The sequence below is a fragment of the Panulirus ornatus genome, chromosome 46, assembly GCF_036320965.1.
Source record: "Panulirus ornatus isolate Po-2019 chromosome 46, ASM3632096v1, whole genome shotgun sequence".
NCBI lineage: Eukaryota > Metazoa > Arthropoda > Malacostraca > Decapoda > Palinuridae > Panulirus > Panulirus ornatus.
Genome location: NC_092269.1, coordinates 40,340,012 through 40,366,567, shown reverse-complemented (window position 1 = coordinate 40,366,567; position 26,556 = coordinate 40,340,012). Strand labels below are relative to the sequence as shown.

Sequence of the window (26,556 nt, the reverse complement as noted above, 5' to 3'; positions counted from 1 at the left end):
TGTGTGTGTGTATGTGTGTGTGTGTGCTCGGAGTCACATTCAAACACGGTTGTCCCATACTGCTGAGTCGTAAACATGGACATGTAAATGAGTGAAGTTTACCTCAGCAGGTGTATGGAGCGACCAACAGCATCCCCACCTGGTGTCTGAGAACAGTGATGACTGCTTCAACTATGGTGGTCAAAACGAGCCGAACTGTCACTTGGTTAGGAGGGACAATGGCCCCCCCGCTCGTTAATATCTCTACTACCGCGGGGACGGCTCAGCAGGAGGGTCAGTCGAAGACAATGGGGATGAGGTCAACGGTTGTATGGGTCAAGCATACAGATCAACAGAACACTAGCATGAGGATAATTGATGAAAAGAATATCGTTTTTGCTTTCATACTTGTCTGCCGTGTCCTGCTTATCGAGGTTGCGACAGGAACGGTCGAAGGACCGAATTCGCTCATACAATTTTTGGAGGCCTGTATGACGAGTGAGAATATTTTAAATTACCATTCAATGCTAAATTCTTCTTGCATCATCTGCAAGAGGCAGTCTGGCAGCCTTGTGCTTGTCCACTCTTAAAACTTTATAGATGAACGAGAGGCATGTAATCCCTATATTGGTCTGTTTAATTATTGTTAGTATTTATATTTATAAAATACAGCAAGTTGTTATCTATTTGTTTCGAAAAATCAACACGAAGGTAAATGAGAATACACAAATGTACCCCTAATGTTTCACCACTTCATGTGATGGAAATCGATGAATCCGGGCTATGATCACCTTCCGTAACCTTGTAGCTGAGTGGTTGTAGTTCCGAGGGTTGTAGTGCCGTACACCATTGTCGGATCGCGTGCGTCACGTCTCTTAACCTGCCGTTGTATCTCTGTTTTATTATTAACGAGGGAATCCCCTGCTCCGTACAACAGATGAATTCATAGTCATGCTCACTAATTTCGTATTGAATGATGATGGTAATTAAGGGAGGTTGATCTGATTCCTTGTCGATATCTTAAATCGAAGACAATAATTTTGTACCCCTTATTGTTTGGAAGCTTAAGACGAGAAGTTTCCTGTTAACAATTTACTTCATCAATTTCAGCAGTCATTTATTTCATAATTAGAAACGATACTTTGAGAGTGAAGTCTTGAGTGTATGTATTTCATGAACGTCAACACAAATTTACTGTGTTGACAATTTTGTACATTGATTTCAGGTACAACTGAACTGTTCTGCATATTCTGCAGTTTTGTATGCAGTCTGTAATTAAGGACACAAAATATAGTTTACATAGTTAATTAATTGTGTACGTAACATGTTCGATGATGATGTTTATGTTGGCATCCCTGTTATTGTCCTGTGTTCGGAGGTGTGGATTTTAAGGAAGTTATATCGTAAAACAGAAAATGCGCGATGGTAATCAACACTAGAGGAATTATGTCATTACAAGATAACAGTTAGTCTCATTTCCCTTGCTTTTTAAGCATGCAATTTAAAAAAATGAATGCAACAATCAATTTCAACTGCAAACGAACAGTACTTCTATACGTCATAAAAAGTTACTTCTGGTCGCACTATAACAGTCGGTGAGTGACGACCCATTGAGCAAGAAGTACATATGTTAACAGTGATCAGTTGAAAAATGCTGTAAATGTCAGCCGATTTCTTAATCTCTGTTATGTGTAGAATTTCCTATGTGAAGTGTGTTGTTTATTACGTTTTATTTATTCAGCTTTCTGTGATAAAGATGGTGTTTGATACGTCATATAATTTCCTCAGACTGTGATGGTGTTCTTCAAGTTGTCATCAAATAAGTGGAACGATAAATAAAGTACAACTCGACGTGAGTGAAGTCATCAAAGTGCTATAAGTCGTTCGCAAAGTTTGCCGTACTACCGTCACCGCTGGCCTGGTTCCATTGAGCAGTGAAAATGTTTCATTAGTTAGTGAAGCAAGTTATTGATGTTAAGATGGTACAAATAACTTCACTGCACTTGGGATACAAGAAAGAAGAGGTGGGTGTTTAAAACCTTTGGTAGTTCTCTATGATGTAGTTTCTAATTATTTGTTTCGGAGATTTGTGTCAGTGTTGTGAATAGCATAAGCAAAATTAGTTTATGTTTTACGGTGATCTGTGAAATCTTTGGCTTAACAAGCGCGTAATGTTAACATGTATCATGAAAATTTTATAAACCTTGAATTGTCTTCATTTTCTTGTCCCTGATGGTCACCACAACGTTAAAGGGTTATCTCTACGTTGTATTAAATCATTGTATACACATAGTCTAATTATCTGAGAGATGACGCCGAATTTTGTGGAAGGTGTGTAAGTCATGAATGACTTGTGTGGGTATAGTAGCAGGGCTGCCAACCATCCCACACAATTCGGCATTATCGTACGTCTGACGCGCTGCCTCATCCGTCGTATACGTTCGTCCTGCGTCTGAGGGAATCTTAGTGATGAACTAGTCTTGTTCCAGTTAAGAATATTAGATTAATTTTGTAAATAATGTGCACGTCAGTTGACGTATGGTTTTAATTTGATTGTAGTTAAAATGGCACCTTGGTACAAGGTTCCCCACAGTACTCGCCAGATAACAGGTTTGACGATATGCTGCTATTTGCCGCGTATTAACTGATCAGTTTGGAATCTGTACATTAACCACATTTCAGCTGTGAGACAAATATATAATTGAATGATACTGCGGTGTTACCGGGCTCCGCGTGCGTGAGGTTACACTGTGTAAAAAGTAGTTTTGGCGAGGCTGTTATCATTCGGAGTACAGTCTCGTCTCAGAACTCTTAACTTTAAAGGAATCTACATTTCTCTAATCCTGGAGGTAGCGCAGCCTTGGGCTGTATTAGCCTTTAGAGAGGTCATGCGTGACTACGCGACTCACTGAATTATGAATAGATGAATCGTAATTTTTAGAATCAGTAATGTTAATGAGGCTAGTCAAATGTTTTGTCGTCCTCGTATTCTTTATACTCTCCCCATCCTTACTGCCCACGAAAGTGCTGGTTAAATATCTATAAAAGGTTTTAGCATTTATGCGAGTTACAGCTTTCTTTCCTGGCCAGACAGTTTGAGCATCATAACTTACGTAATCTTTGATCTAACTTTAGCCGCAGAAAGTACATGGGGTACGCTGCATTGCATTGCTCCACAAATTGTTTTACCACCCTCTTACTAGTGTCAGTGTTCCCTGCTAACTAGTCTGGTGGATACAGGGTTAGCCTTATCCTTTTCCCTCTTTAAGTATTTAGGTTGTTGGCGTACAGTATTAATTACGTTGTTGCCTATTAGAGTACATCGAGATTGGCTTGTTAGGTTGACACAGATAAATCTGGTTAGGCAATAACTTATTTCAGAAAAAAAAAATTGCCATATTTTCATGTGAAAGGCTCAAGAAAAGCGGGAAACATAAAGAACCTTGAAACCGATACTAGCAATGCGAGCGGATCTGGGTGCTAGCCTCACCGTCCACACACCAGCTGTTACCAGTCGCACAGAGTTACATGACTAGGACAAAAGGGGTTTGTTCTGCTTTTCCTTGTATATCGGATACACCTGGGGATCTCCGCTTTATTGGTAAAACCTCTTTCGTGCACCAGATCAGAAAGAATGCTAGTCTGCTTTAATTTTTTTTTCTTGAGATATTTACAGTCACAGAACGACGGCATATTACGAGAAAAATGGTGGTAAAAATAAAGTAGAATGTACACGGATATGGTGTTCGATGTTTTCTCAGCAAAGAGTTTAAGCACTTAGAAAAAATCGTAGGTTATTTGGGAAGTTTTACAAATTCGAGAGAGCGTAAGATAGCTTCGCGCGTTCTGGCCAGCTCTGGGATGTACGTTCGAGTTGTTTTCGGTACGGTAGTTATGGTAGCGCCTGGGCTGGAAGTGTTGATTATGGTGCTAGTTTTCTTGTTGATTGATATATAATCCTGCGCTGGCTACTGTACGTTAAACTTCTTGTAATCACCAGTTTCTGTAGTTTTTTTTATGTAGTTCTCTTGAAATAATTCACAAATGCAGCAAGGAAAGGTCAATTTGTCGGACCGTGCGTATATGTCGCATGGATACTGAACACAGCATTAATATTCCGTGCTTTGTACACACATTTATGGTAATTAAGAATATGTAAAATAGGCAGCAGCCAACGAGGTGATAAAACCACGGGGAGATAAGCCCTTCTGGACCTCGAATGCAAGGCACTTTTGTAGACCACTTACCCACATGCTGATACATAGTTGCGTCCTTTGCGTCTTTCGTTGACCAAGTGAACGTTTGATTTTAGAGTTAAGTTTGTGCTTCCATTGAACGGTTTTACTGAACTATAATAAGGTCAGAACCTGAGTAACTGTTATACCATAATGGTTGCTGCACAGCTCCAGTGGATGATGTATTTGACTACCTGATTGCGTGATGCACTCGACCACCGGGCGTGGTCGTAAACTGTGAAGGCAGGTGACACTTGCGGATGAACTTACTTTTTTTTTTTTATACTGGGGAGAAACACCTTCCACATTTAAAGGCAACGGCCCATAGTAATTTTTCTGATAATTCAGTATACCATATCTGGTTAGTTAACGTGATCTAAGCGGTGGAATATGGCTGTCAAAGAGCTAACGAGTAGATGGTTTTGACTTGCTATCTTGAATTGACTTGACTTCTCACTAACACATGCATGCCTTCTCTTACTTGATCATCTTTTAGCCACTACATTTTGTCTTGTTTCAAACTTTGTATTTCCAACACATCTACCTTCTTGCGTGTGTACTTTTTGATCTGAGGCCCACGGCACGCATCCATACGATACTGTCGGGACGATTTATATATATATATATATATATATATATATATATATATATATATATATATATATTGGAAAGGATCACAATTTTGCGCGTGATCAAGATATTCCTATTAGTCCACGGGGAAAATGAAACTCGAAAAGTTCCCAAGTGCACTTTCGTGTAATAATCACATCATCAGGGGAGACACAAGAGAGGAATATAACAGTCAGTTGATAAACATGTTTACCAAATGGCGTCCTAGCTTCGTCTCTTCGATGTATATACTGACTTTTATATTCCTCTCTTGTGTCTCCCCTGATGATGTGATTATTATACGAAAGTGCACTTGGGAACTTTTCGTGTTTCATTTTCCCTGTAGACTCATAGGAATATATATATATATATATATATATATATATATATATATATATATATATATATATATATATATATATATATATATATATATATTGATAAGTGTTTGGAAAGACAGGTCGCTGTCTGTAAGGGCAAATATGAGTATGTTTGACAGGATAGTTCCGAGGGCTTTCATAAGATGCGAGGCATGGGCCATATATAAACAAGTACAGAAAAAGATGTACAAGTGAAATGTCTGAGAACAACATGTAGTATTGTGAAGCGGACTCGTCGAATACTAAAACATTAGTGTAAAAGAAGGGTATGGTGGTAAGAGGAGTATGCATGAGGTAGATTACGGTGTGCAAAGAACAGCCGATGTGCAGAAATGGTGTGGACATGTAGAGATTATACATGTCGGAAGTAGAGGGAACAAGAAAAATGGGACACTTAGGTGGAGGAGGAAGGATGAAGTGTAAGAGGCCCTTGAGTGTTTGGGGCTTGAAGATGCAGGAGGGCGTGAGGCGTGAATGGGTTAGAGGAAATTGGTATACAAGGGGCGACGTGGACTGAACCAGGGCATGTGAAACAGTAATGGGAAACCACAGAACGGTGTGGAGAGGCGGCTGTGGTGTCTGTGCTTTGTACATGACAACTAGAGAGTGGATGTTGTTGTTATTATTATCATTATTATTAGTAGTAGTAATAGTAGTGGTAGGTGCTACCGGACTCAGCCTGTACGAGGTTACACCGCAAGTGGAAAGTCATCATTGGCGAAGCTGTATCATTAACAGTAGTCTTGTCACAAACTCACACTACAAAGGCGTCCATCATTTTCGCTGTTGGAAGGGTTCAGCCTTGGAGCTGCTCTTAAGAGCTCCTGGAAAAGGAATCCTGAAGTAACTCCAGGATTCTGACTGACTTTCTGACCACTACTACAGCTATTATTATTATCAGTATCATTATTATTATTATTATTATTATTATTATTATTATCATTATTATTATTATTATTATTATTATTATTATTAGTTGTTGTTGTTGTTGTTGTTGTTATTTTTATCATTATACAAGTATAACCCAGAATGTATTGTTGCAGGATGATCGTCCCTGGTCCATAGGTTCCCAGCAGGACCCGACTAGGTGTGATGGTCCAGGCTTCTTACCCAGCATGGCAAGGTGAGCAGTTTACTCTCTTGACACCCCGCTCCTCTAGTGATGTTATGCCATTTAATTCTTATGTTTAGTTTAAAGTTTAATGCTTGTGGACGCAAGAGAATCTTTGGCAAAGAAGCAGTTTAAGCTGAGGATAGAGCTGTAATTGATGAGATGGCGTATGGACAACATTGTGCTTAGAATCCTTTCCTTGTTATTGCAGGTAAGTGTGAGTTCTCAGCTCGACGAAGGACTGACACACCACAGATAAGGTATGTACAGGCACCTGTTTTGCAGTAAAAACGTTCTCAAGCTAAGAAAAACCGAGTACCAGGTGGATAGAAAACAGACGCAGACATTATTTCCAGAACAGTGGGCAGTGTATCCCCTGATCGAGTCTCATCTTCGCCTCAGTCTTTCACTTGAGTGTGGACTTCGAAGTCAAAAAGGCTTTTACTGGTTTGGTTGTTCTCTCACGTTTAACTTTTCCTAGTTTTTGGGCTTTTTTAGTGGTTCAAGACCTTTGCCTTTTTTTACGGGGTAGGGGGTATTAAATTTTCTGTTTCCTGTTGTAGGTGTAGGTCGTATGTCGGAGATACCACTTATTATTATTATCATTATTATTATTATTATTATTTCTATTATTATTATTAGTATTATTGTTCTTTCTTTCTTTCAAACTATTTGCCATTTCCTGCGTTAGCGAGGTAGCGTTAAGAACAGAGGTCTGGGCCTTTGAGGGAATATCCTCACCTGGCCCCCTTCTCTATTCCTTCTTTTGGAATACTAAAAAAAAAAAAAAAAAAAAAAAAAAAAGACGAGAGGGGAGGATTTCCAGCCCTCCGCTCCCTCCCCTTTTAGTCGCCCTCTACGACACGCAGGGAATACGTGGGAGGTATTCTTTCTCCCCTATCCCCAGGGATTATTATTATTATTATTATTGTTATGATACTTGATCTTCGTTTCCTGCGTCAGCGAGGTAGCCCCAGGAAACAGACGAAGAAAGACCCGTCCACTGATATACAACGTACATATACATACACATATCAACATATACATAAACATACACAACGATACACATATATACACATGTACCTATTCATACTTGCTTGCCTTCATCCCTTCTCGGCGCCACTATTCTCCACAGGAAACAGCATCGCCACCCCCTGCTTCAGCGAGGTATCGCTAAGAAAATAGACAAAAAAGGTCACATTCGTTCACAGTCAGTCTGTCATGTGTAATGCACCGAAACCACAACTCTCTATCCACATCCAGGCCCCACAGACCTTTCCATGGTTTACTCCAGACGTTTCACATGCCCTGGTTTAGTCCATTGACAACCCGTCGACCCTGGTATAACATATCCTTCCAATTCACTCTATTCCTTGCACGCCTCTCACCTTCCTGCATGATCAAGCCCCGATCGCTCAAAATCTTTTTCACTCCATCCTTCCACCTCCAGTTCAGTCTCCCGCTTCTTCTTTCCTCCTACTTTTACACATATACCCTCTTTGTCAGCCTTTCCTCACTCGTTCTCTCCATATGTCGAAAACATTTTAGCACAGGCTCTTCTACTCTCTCAACTATATTTTTTATTATCACACATCTGTTACCCTTTCATACTTACTCTTATTCTGGGTAATTTTTTTGAGAATTGCAGATCATTAGGTTGCCTAGCCCACTATCATATGTTGCTGTTGTGCAAACATTTCTTGCTTTATGCTTTTGATAGTTGAACCTTTGTATTTTATTGACTGTCTTCAGGGCTTCAAAAAACTTTCCTTTAGTTTTTGTAACTTTAAAATTCATACCATAACTCTTACTCCATTTTAAGGGCATCAAAACCTTCTCCATTACTCATTTGGAAAGAACCGTTAATTACTGTGCTTGTTTGATAGGTTGTCAGGTAAGACTTCATCACAGTTATTGAAGGCACGCTTGTGGAATAGACTTTGGTGCTGATTTTATTGAGCAAGTGTGGGATGGAATGCAGCACTTAGTAGTGTTTTCCTTTTTGTATTCTTCTCCCCTTGTGTGAGATATCTTGAGCCCAAGTGTGTTACCAGAGCTTGATCACGTTTCCTTTTCTGTTAATACATAAAAACACCTCCCTACCATTACTGATAAATTTTCAGATAGCAAATGGGCAATATTTTTAGACATCTGCGTTTGTCTCCAGCAGCATTATTTGCAATGTGTGAATTTTTTAGACATGGTAGTCCATAGCAGCACTATTTGCAATGCGTGAATTTTTTAGACTTCTGTATTAGTCTACAGCAGCATTATACACAATGCAGCCTGTCTTTTCTGCAGTATGAAAGAGAAAAAATAATAGGTAATTAAATAAATGAGTGTAGGTAATTAGGGACAAGTAAAAATTCTCTTATCTTGATTATCAATTGACAGCACATAAAGAGTAAAGATTTATGTGATTCTTCAATGGACAAAGACAACGTCATATACAATGATTCTACACATATATATTTTTAAAGAGACTTTGTGGTTTGATCAATATTTTTTATTGTCCCAATTAACTCTCAGTATTTTTGTAGTGAACACCACTGGTGTACAGCTTAGAAAAAAAAAAGTAGATAGGTGAACTGTCTATTGCTAAGTCATCATTGAGGTTTGGCTTTGAATAGAATAGGAATGGCAAAAGGAATAAAGAAAACAATATTAGAGTAACCCAAGAGACTTTAAAAAGATAGAAAATTTGATTTGAAGTATATACATATCTATCTCTGATGCTTGTTGGAATTCCCTCAAAGGGGTGGACACAGCAACAGTGTCTCCATAACTAAAGAACTCTATGGAGTGAAAAAGATTTTGAGAGATAGGGGCCTGAACATACAGGAGGGTGAAAGGCGTGCAAGGAATAGACTGAATTGGAACGATGTGGTATACTGGGGTCGACGTGCTGTCAGTGGATTGAACCAGGGCATGTGAAGCATCTGGGGTAAACTATGGAAAGTCTTGTGGGGCCTGGATATGGAAAGGAAGCTGTAGTTTGGTGCATTACGCATTACAGCTAGAGACTGAGTGTGAACAATTGTGGCCTTTTTTGTCTTTTCCTAGCGCTACCTCACCTGGTGTGTGTGTGTGTGTGTGTGTGCTATTTCATGTGTAGGAGGGTGATGATGGGAAGGGATGAAGGCAGCAAGTATGAATATGTACATGTGTATATATGTATATGTCTGTGTATGTATATGTATGTATACATTTAAAATGTATCAGTATGTATATGAATATGTACATGTATGAATATGTACATGTGTATATATGTATATGTCTGTGTATGTATATGTACGTATACATCAAAAATGTATCGGTATGTATATGTGCGTGTGTGGGCGTTTATATGTATACACGTGTATGTGGGTGGGTTTGGCCATTCTTTCCTCTGTCTCCTTACGCTACCTTGCTAATGCGGGAGACAGCGACTGAGTATAATAATAAAAAAAAAGTGGTAGAATTTTGGAACTATCAAAGGGGATGGGAAAGTCGAAAGCTGTTTTTGAAAGAGAATTTGGGAAAAAGTATATGTACAGGCACTGAACTCGAGTAGGTTGCTTCTGCCCCACTGAGAAATCATGTTCAAAGTTGAGGTTATTGAGGCTGTTGTAACACGGCTTAAAAATATAGATTTGAGCAATCAGCATATAAGTGAATTCGTTTGCTGAGTTAGATAAAGAATATCACTCATAAAAAGGAGGAAGAAGGTATATTGTACAACAGAACTCTAAAAATCACTACTGTGAGAACGGAACTGAGAAAAAGTTCCTCAAGCAACAATTATGGAACTGGATTGATTTGAGTAGTTAGAGATGACAGTATCGACAAAAGGAGAATGACCAAAATTGGGAAGCTTGAAGGTCATGTCTTGGTGCCCTAATATTTCAGATGCTGTGGAGATATCAAAGACTGCTAAGTAAAATTCCCCATTGTCTCTGAGAGGTTGACTAGACATAGTATTGTGGATATCACACCTTGTGAGAGTCATACTAGTCACTGAAAAACTTTAAAATTTATGATGCTTAGGGAAATGGGAGCAGAAGAGATTCAAAGAATTTGTAAATTCCACATTGAATTTAAAGCAACAAGATGTAACTTGGAAGAATTTGCTTTTTTTTTTTTTGGTTGTATCAGTATTTCCAAGAAAATTTCATTTTCTTTTAAATGCAAAATTAAAAGAAATGAAAGAGGACAGGTGTAAGTTCTGAGGCAGACTTCAAAACATGAAAATGGATGCCAGCAAGTCTGTACACCTTGCTTGTGTCTAAAGGTGTTCATAAGACTTTGCAAAAAGAGATTAAAGGAAAGGATATTAGTACGAAGAGTATCAGAGGTTGTCCACTATGGATTTTGAGAAGAAAAGAGCATAAGAAGAGCTGCTTTATCAGTAAGGAAAGCAGCTGTAGAATCAGTGAGAAATGTAAAGTACCACAAAAGCTGCTGGGACACTTTTGGCCAAAATTCAGAAACACCTATCTGGAGATGAACATAGATTCTCAAACTATGCTTGAAGGTTTACTCACTTATCAGTTTGAGTTTAGAGTGGTCCTTATCCCATGCTTGAGCATGTAGTGGATCTCATATATGAGCTTATGTAGGACTTGTTTTAACTTCTGCCTGTTATGTTGTTACTCTGTCTGTCAGCACATGATAGACTGAACTGCAAGTCGTAATATGATTTATGCACCCAAGTGGATTATACAAAAAAAACACCTCTACAAGAAAAATGTTATTAACATTCTTTTATTCATAATTTATCACCTTTGTATTGTTTGGTACATGGAATTCAATTTGAACTTTTTCTTTGTAATTCTTTTCCACCTTTAGAAATCACTACAAAATTGATAGCAAACAGTGAAATGAATATGATACTCTAATACTAAATGAAATGCAAAGAATCATGTTGTTTGATAGTACTTAATATTATCTGTGAATTAATCTTAATACTGTACAATATGTCAAACTTTCAAGTGAAGAAGCATATTCATTGTACTGTGGAAACTATTTGATATATAATCAAATACCGTTTATATCTAAAACTATTTTGTAATCAGACCCACAGCTACACATGATTAATCCAAAAAAATGTTTCTTTAGCTTTGTGTCATTCAAAATCAATGAGGATGACCATGCAAAATTTGTTTTGTAAAACTACACTAATGAGTAATTTTCATACACACTGCAGATAATAATATCTAAAGAATCAAGCATCTCTAAAGTAAATTACAATTGTTCTCTTTAATGAAAGAAAGACAAAAAAGTATTCACTGGTGAAATTTTTTCATTTTGTTGGAAAATCGTAGCAAAACCCTAACACAAAACAGACAAGAAAGGATAAACATTTAGTTAGCTAAAACCTGACTGGGTAGATACTTCAAACTGTTGTATTTCATTATTACAATACGACATGGTAACTGGATTTATATAGCATTTCAAATTAGAGCACTATATGTGTTTATAGTGAAGAAAGGATTACGGAACATCATAGTCCTCCTGACCATGATCTCTGCAGCTGAAACATGGACATGGGACGAGTCATAAAGGTCAAGAATCCATGCTGTGAAAATGAGTTATTTAAGAGGAACTTGTGGTGTGACTAGATGGAATGAAGAAAGTAATGAAGGAGTGTAGATTTGGTATGGGAAGGAATGCAAAGGAATGAATTGTGGAGCAGTAATGGGTGAAATGTGATATTTTGAGGTGGTTTGGGCAAGTGGAAAGAATGTAAGACTGGGATTTTACAAGGAGAGTGTACGACAGTATGATTAAAGGGGTCGACGTGACAGGAAGATCACTTGTGACATAAGGAAATAGAGTGGTAGGGGACTGGAGGGAGAGAAATGGGGAAAGAATGCATGGAATGGTGTATGCATGGGAGGCATGTAAGGACAGGGATAAGTGGAGAATCTTCTGTCGTGGCCACCCCTTTGATGGGAGTTCCTGTAGGAAATGGGCATCAGAGATATAGATAGGTAGATATTTATTCATACATGAAGTACAATTTTAGTTTAAAACTCAGTTTTTTTTACTTTTGCAAATTTCAACTCCACTGGATATCTAGAAAATATCAAATGAAAGAGACCAATGATATAAAATGATGAAGTTTTCAGTGTTCCTAATTTCAAATCTCTGAGAGCTTTAGTAAGTACAGTGTACACTTTTACTGATTACATTTTTCTGATTTTCTTTTTATATTAGAGAATGTTAACTGTTGGTCAGTAAGCAGAAGGTACTAGCTATATCAGAAAAGCATTCAAAGCTGTTACTCTAAATATAAAAATACAGTACTCTAGCATTTACACTGTACAGGATATAATTGCTGTACATATGGACAGACAAAATCACACACTAGTACAGCTTTTCACTCCATAATTGCAAGTTGCAATTTTCATATTCACTCATTCAGTTCTCATAACATTCACTAAAATTTACAAGCACATTGTTCGATCCAATAAAATTCATATAAAAATATATTTATTCTAAAATTCATCTTGCAAAAAAAAGCCACTCATATTTAGTGATTATATCATACATAACTTTACACATTTACTTAGGTAAATTGATATATACATTAAATCATAGTACAAGTCTTCATCCTTGTTTGCTTTAAGGTTAAGACTAGGGTGTGCCATTTATATCTCTAAGTTCACGATCATCTTGATGATCAGTGTGGTTGTCAGTATCTGAAGTGTTGGAAATAAGACGTTTAATGGAGGTACGGGAGAACCGGGTTCCACGACTGTCCTGGCGGTGAAATGGTGAATCTCTTGTGCTTAGCTTATCAATGTCATCTTCCCGAATAAACCAGTTACTGAAGTAATGCAGCTGTAAAATTATGAAAAAGAAAATGAGATTAAAATAAAGTGAAGGAAACTGATTTTTTTTTCTATTGGTACTGTCTCTCTTGAGTGAGACAGCTTTTTGTATTTAGATCTTAAAAGTCATTAATCAGTGAATCTAGAACTACAAAGCTTCATTTCATCTTGAAAGTTAATTAATATATTAAGAATTTATTCCACAACTCTGGTCAGGGAATACTTTCCATGGTCAAGCAAAATTATGTAACTTTCATCTTTATGAAGGGTATTCTAAAATGACAGATATTTTGCAGAATTATTGTCAAATACTTGCTGATCTTTCTCAGTGACTGAAACAGTCACTTTCATATCACACTAAAGGAGGCATTCACATATTTAACATGAGATCTGGGAAAGTCAAAGGGAATTATATATTTTCCATTAAATGTGGTACACCTTGAACCCTGAAACCCCTGGACATCTTTTATGAGGCTCCTCCAGCACTCTAATATCACAATAAAGGAGGTATTCATCTACCTAATAAGGGGCAGAGGAATTTCAAAGGAAATTATTTCCCATTAAATATGATATACCCTAAACCTTGAAATTTCAGATGCTTTTTATGGGGCTACTGCAGTGCTCATGGTGTCAGTCACATCGCCAGCTGGAATCAAAGGCCTTGAATTATGGTGGTATTGTACATATGTATGGAAAGGGTAAATGCGAGGCAGATGAAGAGTAGATGTTGACTGTCTTCACTGTGGATGTTGCATCTAGGGCAAAAGGGATCCTGCGATATGTTGAACTGATTTTCTTATTGTCTAAAAGATGGGTGGTGTCCAGAGCACAACGGAAAAACGTGATTTATGTTTGTATGGGAGTTTTGATTCAAATGGATGTAAGTCTGGTAGAATGGAGTTTGAGTGAAGTAGGGGATGGTTGTTTAGTGTTTTTTTGGGTCTTTGGTGGGAGTGTGTTTTGTCTGTGTAGTGTTTGCTGGTGGGTGAGGGATCTGAGAGTACTGGTGGCTGAAGTGTGAGGCTGGGGTTTGCTTCTTATTTCTGTTGTTAAGGTTAATAGGTGGTTTTGAAGTGGCTTGGTTGTGAGGGAGGCAGTACTGTTGCATCAAACTGGATGCCGAGCATGGTGAGATATCTTTCTGTACTTATATATATATATATTCTTTTTTTCTTTCATACTATTCGCCATTTCCCACATTAGTGAGGTAGTGTTAGGAACAGAGGACTGGGCCTTTGAGGGAATATCCCCACCTGGCCCCCTTCTCTGTCCCTTCTTTTGGAAATTAAAAAAAAAACGAGAGGGGAGGATTTCCAGCCCCCCACTCCCATATATATATATATATATATATACAAACACAAACAGTGAGCATGATGTTTTATTGAACACATATTGCCCCCCAAACAACAAGGATTCATAACCTTTCCCATTTGTGTTGGTACATAATTAGGCTACACTGCTTATTAATTAGTGTACCCAGTTCCCACACAGTTAACAGGGGGTTTGAATCCTTGCTGTTGGAGGGCACTAACTGATTTTTAACATACCGTGATAAAAGCTCCAAAGGCCCCAAGGAGACCACCCGCAAGGACATCCCACCAGTGATGTCGGTTATCCCATATGCGAGATTGACAGCATAGGAGAGTCCATACACCCCACAGCAGTTGCAGCCATGGGGCCACTAGCATTGACCACCTACCCCACAAACGCTGCTTGATGTAAACCTTATACAAGAAAATACGAAATCAGCATATGAATGGCTCTTCAAGTTTGTCAGTAATCTTTTTGCTTACAAAAATGAGTAACAAGAAAAATATTGAGGAAGGTAGTTTTGAAAACGATCAGAGAAGATTTCAAGGCAAACAGTACAAGATGCCCAAGGAAACAAGAATTAAGGAGATATTCAGACTTTAGAGATTGTACTGGTCAGAATAATAGTATAATAGCATGAAGGGTTAGACTTAATGGTCACTCTTCTTAGGGATGGGCTGTGTCAGTGCTTGTTTCAAGATGAAGGACAGCTTACATTTGAAGGAAAAGCAAAATAAAAGCAAATGTGAGCGCAAATATTATGGCACATTCCTTTGCTGAGAACACAAGAAGGGATGAAGGGATTCCATTCAATTTGTACAACTTGCTTATGTCCAAAAAAGACTTAAGTATATTGGAATTTATATCATGGGATAAGAGAAAGAGGTATACAATTAATAATGGGTGTGTGCCATCAGTGGGTGACAGAATGTCATAGTCATTCACATTAAATATAAAGGAAAAGATAGGAATGACTGTCATTTTCATTAGGAGAAATAGCTTTAGTATTGGTAAATTGGAGTAGGAAAAGGTGCGGTGAATCATGACTCTCTAAAAGAGTGCGATTTAATGAACCAATTGGGGTAACTTTGCACTGTATAGTATTGTATTGTGAGTAATAAGAGTTGAAAAGGTAAACCAGAGTTGGGGTAGTGGTTGTGATGGTCTGGAAACAAGAAGGTGCTTAGTAATTTTCTCCATCGTCTTAAAAATGAAACTCTTCTCAAAACAAACAAATAAACACACACACATACAGATATACAAGGAGGCTTTGAGTTACAACATTTTGAACTGTGGTATTTCAGACATACAACACTTCAGAAGTAGAGTACATTGTATTGAGTTTTGGCATTGAAAAACTGAAATTTTCATTCACATATTTTTGATAAGAGAACATTTCTTTTAACATTATATCATATCACCATAATTTGAGGTATTTGTGTACTTATCATGTGTATTGTAATTAAGTCAAAGCAAAATACCATTTGATTTGATCACACCAACTGGAAAAATACATTAGTTTATGTTCACTGCTACCAGCATTATTTACTGGCAATCACAGAAAGTGTAGGTATTTCAGTAAGTCTCTGTATCCTCTGTTTGAAACAGCTGCTGCTATGATTCAGACAGTGATGTGGACAAGCCTCCCTCTTCCTCCCAACAGCCCTATTTTACTCCATCACATCAAGCTCTCACTAGCACATATTTTATGAAGTCTATTGCATATAATCTGTATTACCTGTGATATGGCATCATTTGTTCAATTAGATAATTCAGGGGGTTATGTAGACAGCCATCGGGCCCCTTTCTCTCCCTCCCAGTAGCCCTTAGTCCATCCCATCCAACACCAGCAGCACCTAAAGTTCTCATCACTGTGTTTCAGTATAGTATACTTGCAGTAAGTTTTCATTAAATATCATCTAAATTACATCATGAAAGTGTGGTGCCATACATAATTAGTGAGCTAAGTTGTTTCAGTCACGGTATAATCCATCCATAAGAGTTACATTGGGAAAAGTTTAGGTAGGAATGTACACCCTCTCATGACAAGGGTCTTGGTGGTTTGACATACAGTGGATTCTACTTGTGACAGGTTTTTCTTGAATATAACTTGAATATAACTCCATCATAAGTTGAGGCTTCCTTATGTGTGTGTGATTACTATTTTTTTGTTAAGAGTAAAGAGTTTTGCATTCATGTTGCACCATCATTTAACCTTGTATGAAAGTTCCATGTCTTTACTCCTCTGTATGCGTGCACATACACACACACCGTAGCCTATGCCTGGTACCTATTTTATTGACAAGCACATTAGTGAGGATGAATAGCTAGGTGAACTGCAGACCAGCTGCTGTAACCAGGATTTCTACCTGAGTGGGTTTGATCTGAGGTGGCCCATGCATGCATGACGGTCAGTAATGCTAACTGCTACACCACAGAGGTCCGTGTGGCAGTAAGAAGATTGTGGTTGAGAGACGTAAAGAGTGCTGAAATGGCTTGGAAAAATGGACAGAATGAGTGATGAGAAGCTGGCAAAAAGGATAAATGTATCAAAAGTGGCAGGAACAAGAAGGGCGAGACCAAAGTCGATATGTAAGGATGGAATGGAAAATATTTTGAGTGCTTGGGGCCTGAGTATGCAGGAGGAAGAAAGGCAGGCATAGGGTAGAGTGAACTGGAGCACTAAGGTATACAGGGGGTGAAATGCTGTCATTTGACTAACTAGGGCATAAGAAGCACCCAGGTGAGACCTTGTACTTTACAATTAGTTTGCTTAAGCATTCCTCACATATGAACTTAAGCCTTTTCTCTCTGCAGACAGTAACTGAACCTATTTTATGGCTTTGAGGCCCCTCTATACTCTAATGGTCAAAGTATGCCACCACTGATATGTGTAACAGTAAAATGGCAACTATCAGTGGTCTACATTTATGATTTAGCACAAGATAAAGAAAAAATTTCTGATCCTAGTAGCTCTTAAATTGCAGTTTCTGAACTGTTCATGGCTATTTGACAGACCCCTATTTACGGTCACTGAAAATGTAAACAGTAAAAATCTTTTAAGTGTTGGAAAGAGATAAAGTGATAAAAGATTACTAAATTTCACAATCAAGGAAATGATATACAGTTTTTCCTTATGAATGTTCTATATACTAAAAGAAACTTACAATCATGAATATAGATGAAAATACAGAAAGTGAAGCATGGCCAGAAGGGAATGACTTCATAGAGTCTATAAGTCTAGGATGGGAAAGCTGATATGGATTTGTACAATCACGCCATGTCACTGTCACATACCTGAAATTGAAGATTTACATTAGATTCATAGGAATAATAAAGAGATTGTGTTGTTAATGTATAGGATAAAATGTGTCACCCATTCACTGCTGGGAACATGAACATGAAAAATAACTTATTTTGACAGCATAGTGTAACTAAAGCAACACTTTCTTAAATTTTACATGTGAGGCATTGATGAGAAGAAAATCAGTGACATTAAGATATGGCAAACCTTAAAATTGATGCTTTTTGATCAGCCGGTTGTTTTTAGCCATCAAAACATCAGAAGGGGAGTTCGATGTCCTTTTGTTGCCAGATTATCTTCATTCTCTGACCACTGCCAGACACGTAAGTTTACTCCTGAGTTTTTCTATTTTGACAATATATTTTGTACATTAATACATTAAGGTTCTTTAATGTTTCCATTTGCTCGAATGAAAGTTAGAAAAAAATTGAAAAGAGAAAACTCACAAGTACACTCATGTGTCTGGCAGTGCTAATGGGAATTTTCCCCTATTTACAAGTAAACTTTAACCTTTCCATGAATGTAAATAATATATATATATATATATATATATATATATATATATATATATATATATATATATATATATATATATTTTTTTTTTTTTTTTTTTTTTTTTTTTTTTTCATACTATTCGCCATTTCCCGCATTAGCGAGGTAGCGTTAAGAACAGAGGACTGGGCCTTTGAGGGAATACCCTCACCTGGCCCAATTCTCTGTTCCTTCTTTTGGAAAATTAAAAAAAAAAAAACTGAGAGGGGAGGATTTCCAGCCCCCCGCTCCCATATATATATATATATATATATTTCTTTCAAACTATTCGCCATTTCCCGCATTAGCGAGGTAGCGTTAAGAACAGAGGACTGGGCCTTGAGGGAATACCCTCACCTGGCCCAATTCTCTGTTCCTTCTTTTGGAAAATTAAAAAAAAAAAAAAAAACGAGAGGGGAGGATTTCCAGCCCCCCGCTCCCTCCCCTTTTAGTCGCCTTCTACGACACGCAGGGAATACGTGGGAAGTATTCTTTCTCCCCTATCCCCAGGGATATATATATATATATATATATATATATTATCTATTTATTTATTTTGCTTTGTCGCTGTCTCCTGCGTTAGCGAGGTAGCGCAAGGAAACAGAGGAAAGAATGGCCCAACCCACCCACATACACATGTATATACATACACGTCCACACACGCAAATATACATACCTATACATCTCAACGTATACATAATATACACACAGACATATACGTATATACACATGTACATTACTCATACTGTCTGCCTTTATCCATTCCCATCGCCACCCTGCCACACATGAAATAACAACCCCCTCTCCCCTCATTTGTGCGAGGTAGTGCTAGGAAGACAACAAAGGCCCCATTCGTTCACACTCAGTCTCTAGCTGTCATGTAATAATGCACTGAAACCACAGCTCCCTTTCCACATCCAGGCCCCACAGAACTTTCCATGGTTTACCCCAGACACTTCACATGCCCTGGTTCAATCCACTGACAGCACGTCGACCCCGGTATACCACATCATTCCAGTTCACTCTATTCCTCGCACGCCTTTCACCCTCCTGCATGTTCAGGCCCCAATCACTCAAAATATATATATATATATATATATATATATATATATATATATATATATATATATATATATATATATATATAATATATATATATATATATAATATATATATATATATATATATATATATATATATATATATATATATATGCGAATAAAGTGTATATGAACGCGCACCTTCATAGAACATACAAAGCTCCAACAGCCAGGATCGAACCTGGGACCCCTTATTCAAGAGGCAGGCATGCTAACCGCTAGGCTAAGGGACTGTATAATAGGAAACAACTATTCGAAATACTAAGTACTCGAATACCCTTCGTCTCACAATGGTGAGCAACGGGGTCTATCGGTTGTTTCCGAACAGAACACATAGCCAGCTGATAGCGTTTTACCGAACCTGACTGTACAACGCGGAGTTATATGAATACGAATAAAGTGTATATGAACGCACACCTTCATAGAACATACAAAGCTCCAACAGCCAGGATCGAACCTGGGACCCCTTGTTCAAGAGGCAGGCATGCTAACCGCTAGGCTAAGTGACTGTATAATAGGAAACAACTATTCGAAATACTAAGTACTCGAATACCCTTCGTCTCACAATGGTGAGCAACGGGGTCTATCGGTTGTTTCCGAACAGAACACATAGCCAGCTGATAGCGTTTTACCGAACCTAACTGTATAACTCCGCGTTGTACAGTCAGGCTCCCAGGATTTTCGCCCCCTCCCCTACCCTATGATCCACTTCCATGGTTCCATCCGCTGCCAGATCCACTCCCAGATATCTAAAACACTTTACTTCCTCCAGTTTTTCTCCATTCAAACTTACCTCCCAATTGACTTGACCCTCAACCCTACTGTACCTAATAACCTTGCTCTTATTCACATTTACTCTTAACTTTCTTCTTTCACACACTTTACCAAACTCAGTCACCAGCTTCTGCAGTTTCTCACATGAATCAGCCACCAGCGCTGTATCATTAGCGAACAACAACTGACTCGCTTCCCAAGCTCTCTCATCCACAACAGACTTTATACTTGCCCCTCTTTCCAAAACTCTTGCATTCACCTCCCTAACAACCCCATCCATAAACAAATTAAACAACCATGGAGACATCACACACCCCTGCCGCAAACCTACATTCACTGAGAACCAATCACTTTCCTCTCTTCCTGACGTACACACCCTTACATCTTCGATAAAAATTTTTCACTGCTTCTAACAACTTGCCCCCCCACCCATATATTCTTATATATATTAAATATATTTTTAATATTAAAAAATTTTATATAATTTTTTTTATATTTTTTTTTCAAACCCCTATTCCCCCCTTTTTTTTTTTTCCCCGCGTTAGGAGGTAGCGTAAAAACAGGACTGGGCCATTGAGGGAATTCCTCACCGGGCCCCCCTTTCTTGTTCCTTCTTTTGGAAAATAAAAAAAAAAAAAAAAAAAAAAAAAATATATATATATATATTAATTGGGGATGGGGGGAAAAGAATATTTCCACGATTCCCTGCGTGTCGTAAAAGGCGACAAAGGGGGGGGAAAGGGGAGCGGGGGCTGGAAATCTTTTTTAAAATTTTTTTTTTTTTTTTTTTTTTTGGGACTGTTCCTGCTTTGCAGGTACCGCAAGAAAAAGAGAAAGGAAAAAAAAAAAACCCCCCCACATGCCCCGTTCAATCCATGACGCACGTCAACCCCCCGGGATACCACATCGCTCCAAACACTCTATTCTTTGCCCTCCTTTCACCCTCCTGCATGTTCAGCCCGTCACACAAAATTTTTTCATCCATCTTTCCACCCCAATTTGGTCTCCCTCTTCCCCGTTCCCTCCACCTCCGACACATAAAATTTTTAATTTTTTCCTCAAATATTCCTCCATGTACCAAACCTTTAAAACCCCCCTTTGCCCTCTCCCCCTTTTTTTATTTCCCCCCCCTTTCCCCTTATTATTATAAATTTTTTTTTTTTTTTTTCTACATTCGCCCTTTTCCCCCATTTGGGAGGGAGCTTAAGAACAGAGGACGGGCCCTTGAGGGAAAAACCTCACCTGGCCCCCTTTTCTGTTTCCCTTTTTTTGGAAAAAAAAAAAACGAGAGGGGAGGATTTCCAGCCCCCCGCTCCCTCCCCTTTTAGTCGCCTTCTACGACACGCAGGGAATACGTGGGAAGTATTCTTTCTCCCCTATCCCCAGGGATATATATATATATATATATATATATATTATCTATTTATTTATTTTGCTTTGTCGCTGTCTCCTGCGTTAGCGAGGTAGCGCAAGGAAACAGAGGAAAGAATGGCCCAACCCACCCACATACACATGTATATACATACACGTCCACACACGCAAATATACATACCTATACATCTCAACGTATACATAATATACACACAGACATATACGTATATACACATGTACATTACTCATACTGTCTGCCTTTATCCATTCCCATCGCCACCCTGCCACACATGAAATAACAACCCCCTCTCCCCTCATTTGTGCGAGGTAGTGCTAGGAAGACAACAAAGGCCCCATTCGTTCACACTCAGTCTCTAGCTGTCATGTAATAATGCACTGAAACCACAGCTCCCTTTCCACATCCAGGCCCCACAGAACTTTCCATGGTTTACCCCAGACACTTCACATGCCCTGGTTCAATCCACTGACAGCACGTCGACCCCGGTATACCACATCATTCCAGTTCACTCTATTCCTCGCACGCCTTTCACCCTCCTGCATGTTCAGGCCCCAATCACTCAAAATATATATATATATATATATATATATATATATATATATATATATATATATATATATATATATATATATAATATATATATATATATATAATATATATATATATATATATATATATATAATATATATATATATATATATGCGAATAAAGTGTATATGAACGCGCACCTTCATAGAACATACAAAGCTCCAACAGCCAGGATCGAACCTGGGACCCCTTATTCAAGAGGCAGGCATGCTAACCGCTAGGCTAAGGGACTGTATAATAGGAAACAACTATTCGAAATACTAAGTACTCGAATACCCTTCGTCTCACAATGGTGAGCAACGGGGTCTATCGGTTGTTTCCGAACAGAACACATAGCCAGCTGATAGCGTTTTACCGAACCTGACTGTACAACGCGGAGTTATATGAATACGAATAAAGTGTATATGAACGCACACCTTCATAGAACATACAAAGCTCCAACAGCCAGGATCGAACCTGGGACCCCTTGTTCAAGAGGCAGGCATGCTAACCGCTAGGCTAAGTGACTGTATAATAGGAAACAACTATTCGAAATACTAAGTACTCGAATACCCTTCGTCTCACAATGGTGAGCAACGGGGTCTATCGGTTGTTTCCAAACAGAACACATAGCCAGCTGATAGCGTTTTACCGAACCTGACTGTATAACTCCGCGTTGTACAGTCAGGCTCCCAGGATTTTTGCCCCCTCCCCTACCCTATGATCCACTTCCATGGTTCCATCCGCTGCCAGATCCACTCCCAGATATCTAAAACACTTTACTTCCTCCAGTTTTTCTCCATTCAAACTTACCTCCCAATTGACTTGACCCTCAACCCTACTGTACCTAATAACCTTGCTCTTATTCACATTTACTCTTAACTTTCTTCTTTCACACACTTTACCAAACTCAGTCACCAGCTTCTGCAGTTTCTCACATGAATCAGCCACCAGCGCTGTATCATTAGCGAACAACAACTGACTCGCTTCCCAAGCTCTCTCATCCACAACAGACTTTATACTTGCCCCTCTTTCCAAAACTCTTGCATTCACCTCCCTAACAACCCCATCCATAAACAAATTAAACAACCATGGAGACATCACACACCCCTGCCGCAAACCTACATTCACTGAGAACCAATCACTTTCCTCTCTTCCTGCACGTAAACATGCCTTACATCTTCGATAAAAACTTTTCACTGCTTCTAACAACTTGCCTCCCACACCATATATTCTTATATATATCTTTTCTTTTCTTTCAAACTATTCGCCATTTCCCGCATTAGCGAGGTAGCGTTAAGAACAGAGGACTGGGCCTTTGAGGGAATACCCTCACCTGGCCCAATTCTCTGTTCCTTCTTTTGGAAAATTGAAAAAAAAAAAAAAAAAAAAAAATTTCCCGCGTTAGCGAGGTAGCATTAAGAACAGAGGACTGGGCCATTGAGGGAATATCCTCACCTGGCCCCCTTCTCTGTTCCTTCTTTTGGGGGGGGGGGGGGGGGGGGAATTTCCCGCGTTAGCGAGGTAGCGTTAAGAACAAAAGGACTGGGCCATTGAGGGAATATCCTCACCTGGCCCCCTTCTCTGTTCCTTCTTTTGGAAAATTAAAAAAAAAATATATATATATATATATATATATATATATATATATATATATATATCCCTGGGGATAGGGGAGAAAGAATACTTCCCACGTATTCCCTGCGTGTCGTAGAAGGCGACTAAAAGGGAAGGGAGCGGGGGGCTGGAAATCCTCCCCTCTCAATTTTTTTTTCTTTTTTATTTTCCAAAAGAAGGAACAGAGAAGGGGGCCTGGTGAGGATATTCCCTAAAAGGCCCAGTCCTCTGTTCTTAACGCTACCTCGCTAATGCGGGAAATGGCGAATAGTATGAAAGAAAAGATATATATATATATATATATATGCCCTTCACATGCCCTGCTTCAATCCACTGACAGCACGTCAACCCCGGTATACCACATCGCTCCAATTCACTCTATTCTTTGCCCTCCTTTCACCCTCCTGCATGTTCAGGCCCCGATCACACAAAATCTTTTTCACTCCATCTTTCCACCTCCAATTTGGTCTCCCTCTTCTCCTCGTTCCCTCCACCTCCGACACATATATATATATATATATATCTTTTCTTTCATACTATTCGCCATTTCCCGCGTTAGCGAGGTAGCGTTAAGAACAAAAGGACTGGGCCATTGAGGGAATATCCTCACCTGGCCCCCTTCTCTGTTCCTTCTTTTGGAAAATTAAAAAAAAAAATATATATATATATATATATATATATATATATATATATATATCCCTGGGGATAGGGGAGAAAGAATACTTCCCACGTATTCCCTGCGTGTCGTAGAAGGCGACTAAAAGGGGAAGGGAGCGGGGGGCTGGAAATCCTCCCCTCTCAATTTTTTTTTCTTTTTTATTTTCCAAAAGAAGGAACAGAGAAGGGGGCCTGGTGAGGATATTCCCTAAAAGGCCCAGTCCTCTGTTCTTAACGCTACCTCGCTAATGCGGGAAATGGCGAATAGTATGAAAGAAAAGATATATATATATATATATATGCCCTTCACATGCCCTGCTTCAATCCACTGACAGCACGTCAACCCCGGTATACCACATCGCTCCAATTCACTCTATTCTTTGCCCTCCTTTCACCCTCCTGCATGTTCAGGCCCCGATCACACAAAATCTTTTTCACTCCATCTTTCCACCTCCAATTTGGTCTCCCTCTTCTCCTCGTTCCCTCCACCTCCGACACATATATCCTCTTGGTCAATCTTTCCTTACTCATTCTCTCCATGTGACCAAACCATTTCAAAACACCCTCTTCTGCTCTCTCAACCACGCTCTTTTTATTTCCACACATCTCTCTTACCCTTACGTTACTTATATATATATATATATATATATATATATATATATATATATATATATATATATATATATATATATATATAATATATATATATTATATAACATTTATATTTTTTAAGGGTATTCTAAATCTATAGCAGGCAGCAATGCTTGGTTTAAATACAGCAATTTGAAAAATGTGTGTACTATAATGTAATATTTTCTGTTACATTACTTAGTATCCTTAGTCATTGGCATAGCTGTGGATGTGGGATGAGGATAATATCCCCAACCTGTCACGATCAATTTACCTTGGTTACTGACATAGTGCTTTGTTTAATTCATCTTTGATCCAGGATACACAATTGAAATTTTATATGTATAATTCTTTTATATACATATTTACCATTTCCCATGTTAGTGAGGTAACATTAAGAACAGAGGACTGAGCCTTTGAGGGAATATCCTCTTTTGGCCACCTTCTCTGTTCCTCCTTTTGGAGATATATTCAACACTGGAAAGAGAGAACTGTTTTTATTTTCTCTTCAGTGGTGGATGAAGGCAGCAAGTATAAATATGCACATGTGTATATATATGTATGTATACGTTGAAATGTATAGGTATGTATATGTACGTGTGTGGGTGTTCATGTATATACATGTGTATGTGGGTGGATTGGGCCATTCTTTCATCTGTTTCCTTGTGCTACCTTGCTAACATGGGAGACAGCAACAAAGTATAATAGAAAGAATATAATATATGTAAATATATATATATATATATATATATTTTTTATTATTATTATTATACTTTGTCGCTGTCTCCCGCGTTTGCGAGGTAGCGCAAGGAAACAGACGAAAGAAATGGCCCAACCCCCCCCCATACACATGTATATACATACGTCCACACACGCAAATATACATACCTACACAGCTTTCCATGGTTTACCCCAGACGCTTCACATGCCTTGATTCAATCCACTGATAGCACGTCAACCCCGGTATACCACATCGCTCCAATTCACTCTATTCCTTGCCCTCCTTTCACCCTCCTGCATGTTCAGGCCCCGATCACACAAAATCTTTTTCACTCCATCTTTCCACCTCCAATTTGGTCTCCCTCTTCTCCTCGTTCCCTCCACCTCCGACACATATATCCTCTTGGTCAATCTTTCCTCACTCATTCTCTCCATGTGCCCAAACCACTTCAAAACACCCTCTTCTGCTCTCTCAACCAAGCTCTTTTTATTTCCACACATCTCTCTTACCCTTACGTTACTCACTCGATCAAACCACCTCACACCACACATTGTCCTCAAACATCTCATTTCCAGCACATCCATCCTCCTGCGCACAACTCTATCCATAGCCCACGCCTCGCAACCATACAACATTGTTGGAACCACTATTCCTTCAAACATACCCATTTTTGCTTTCCGAGATAATGTTCTCGACTTCCACACATTCTTCAAGGCCCCCAGAATTTTCGCCCCCTCCCCCACCCTATGATCCACTTCCGCTTCCATGGTTCCATCCGCTGCCAGATCCACTCCCAGATATCTAAAACACTTCACTTCCTCCAGT

At 38.8% G+C, this 26,556-nt stretch overlaps 2 protein-coding genes across 5 annotated transcripts in view; one reads left to right on the top strand and one right to left on the bottom strand.

Moving 5' to 3' along the window:
- The first annotated feature begins 1,610 nt into the window (after positions 1–1,610).
- The window catches only part of LOC139763286 (uncharacterized), a 407,190-nt gene continuing 382,244 nt past the window's right edge, over positions 1,611–26,556 (top strand). For 2 of the 3 annotated variants that reach the window (XM_071689247.1, XM_071689249.1), the window contains exon 1: positions 6,281–6,326. In XM_071689247.1, the coding sequence (XP_071545348.1) occupies positions 6,296–6,326 (31 nt within the window). In that variant the 5' untranslated portion in view covers positions 6,281–6,295. Of the gene's footprint in view, positions 2,004–6,246; positions 6,327–26,556 lie in introns of those variants that run through there. The other variant, XM_071689245.1, reaches the window with a different exon arrangement.
- Positions 11,042–26,556, bottom strand: part of LOC139763283 (phospholipid phosphatase 1-like) — a 63,455-nt gene continuing 47,940 nt past the window's right edge. For both annotated transcript variants that reach the window (XM_071689237.1, XM_071689236.1), the window contains 3 exons: positions 17,608–17,737; positions 14,677–14,853; positions 11,042–13,139 (listed from right to left, as the gene is read on the bottom strand). In XM_071689237.1, coding sequence (XP_071545338.1) covers positions 12,933–13,139; positions 14,677–14,853; positions 17,608–17,737 — 514 coding nt within the window. In that variant the 3' untranslated portion in view covers positions 11,042–12,932. The remainder of the gene's footprint in view (positions 13,140–14,676; positions 14,854–17,607; positions 17,738–26,556) is intronic.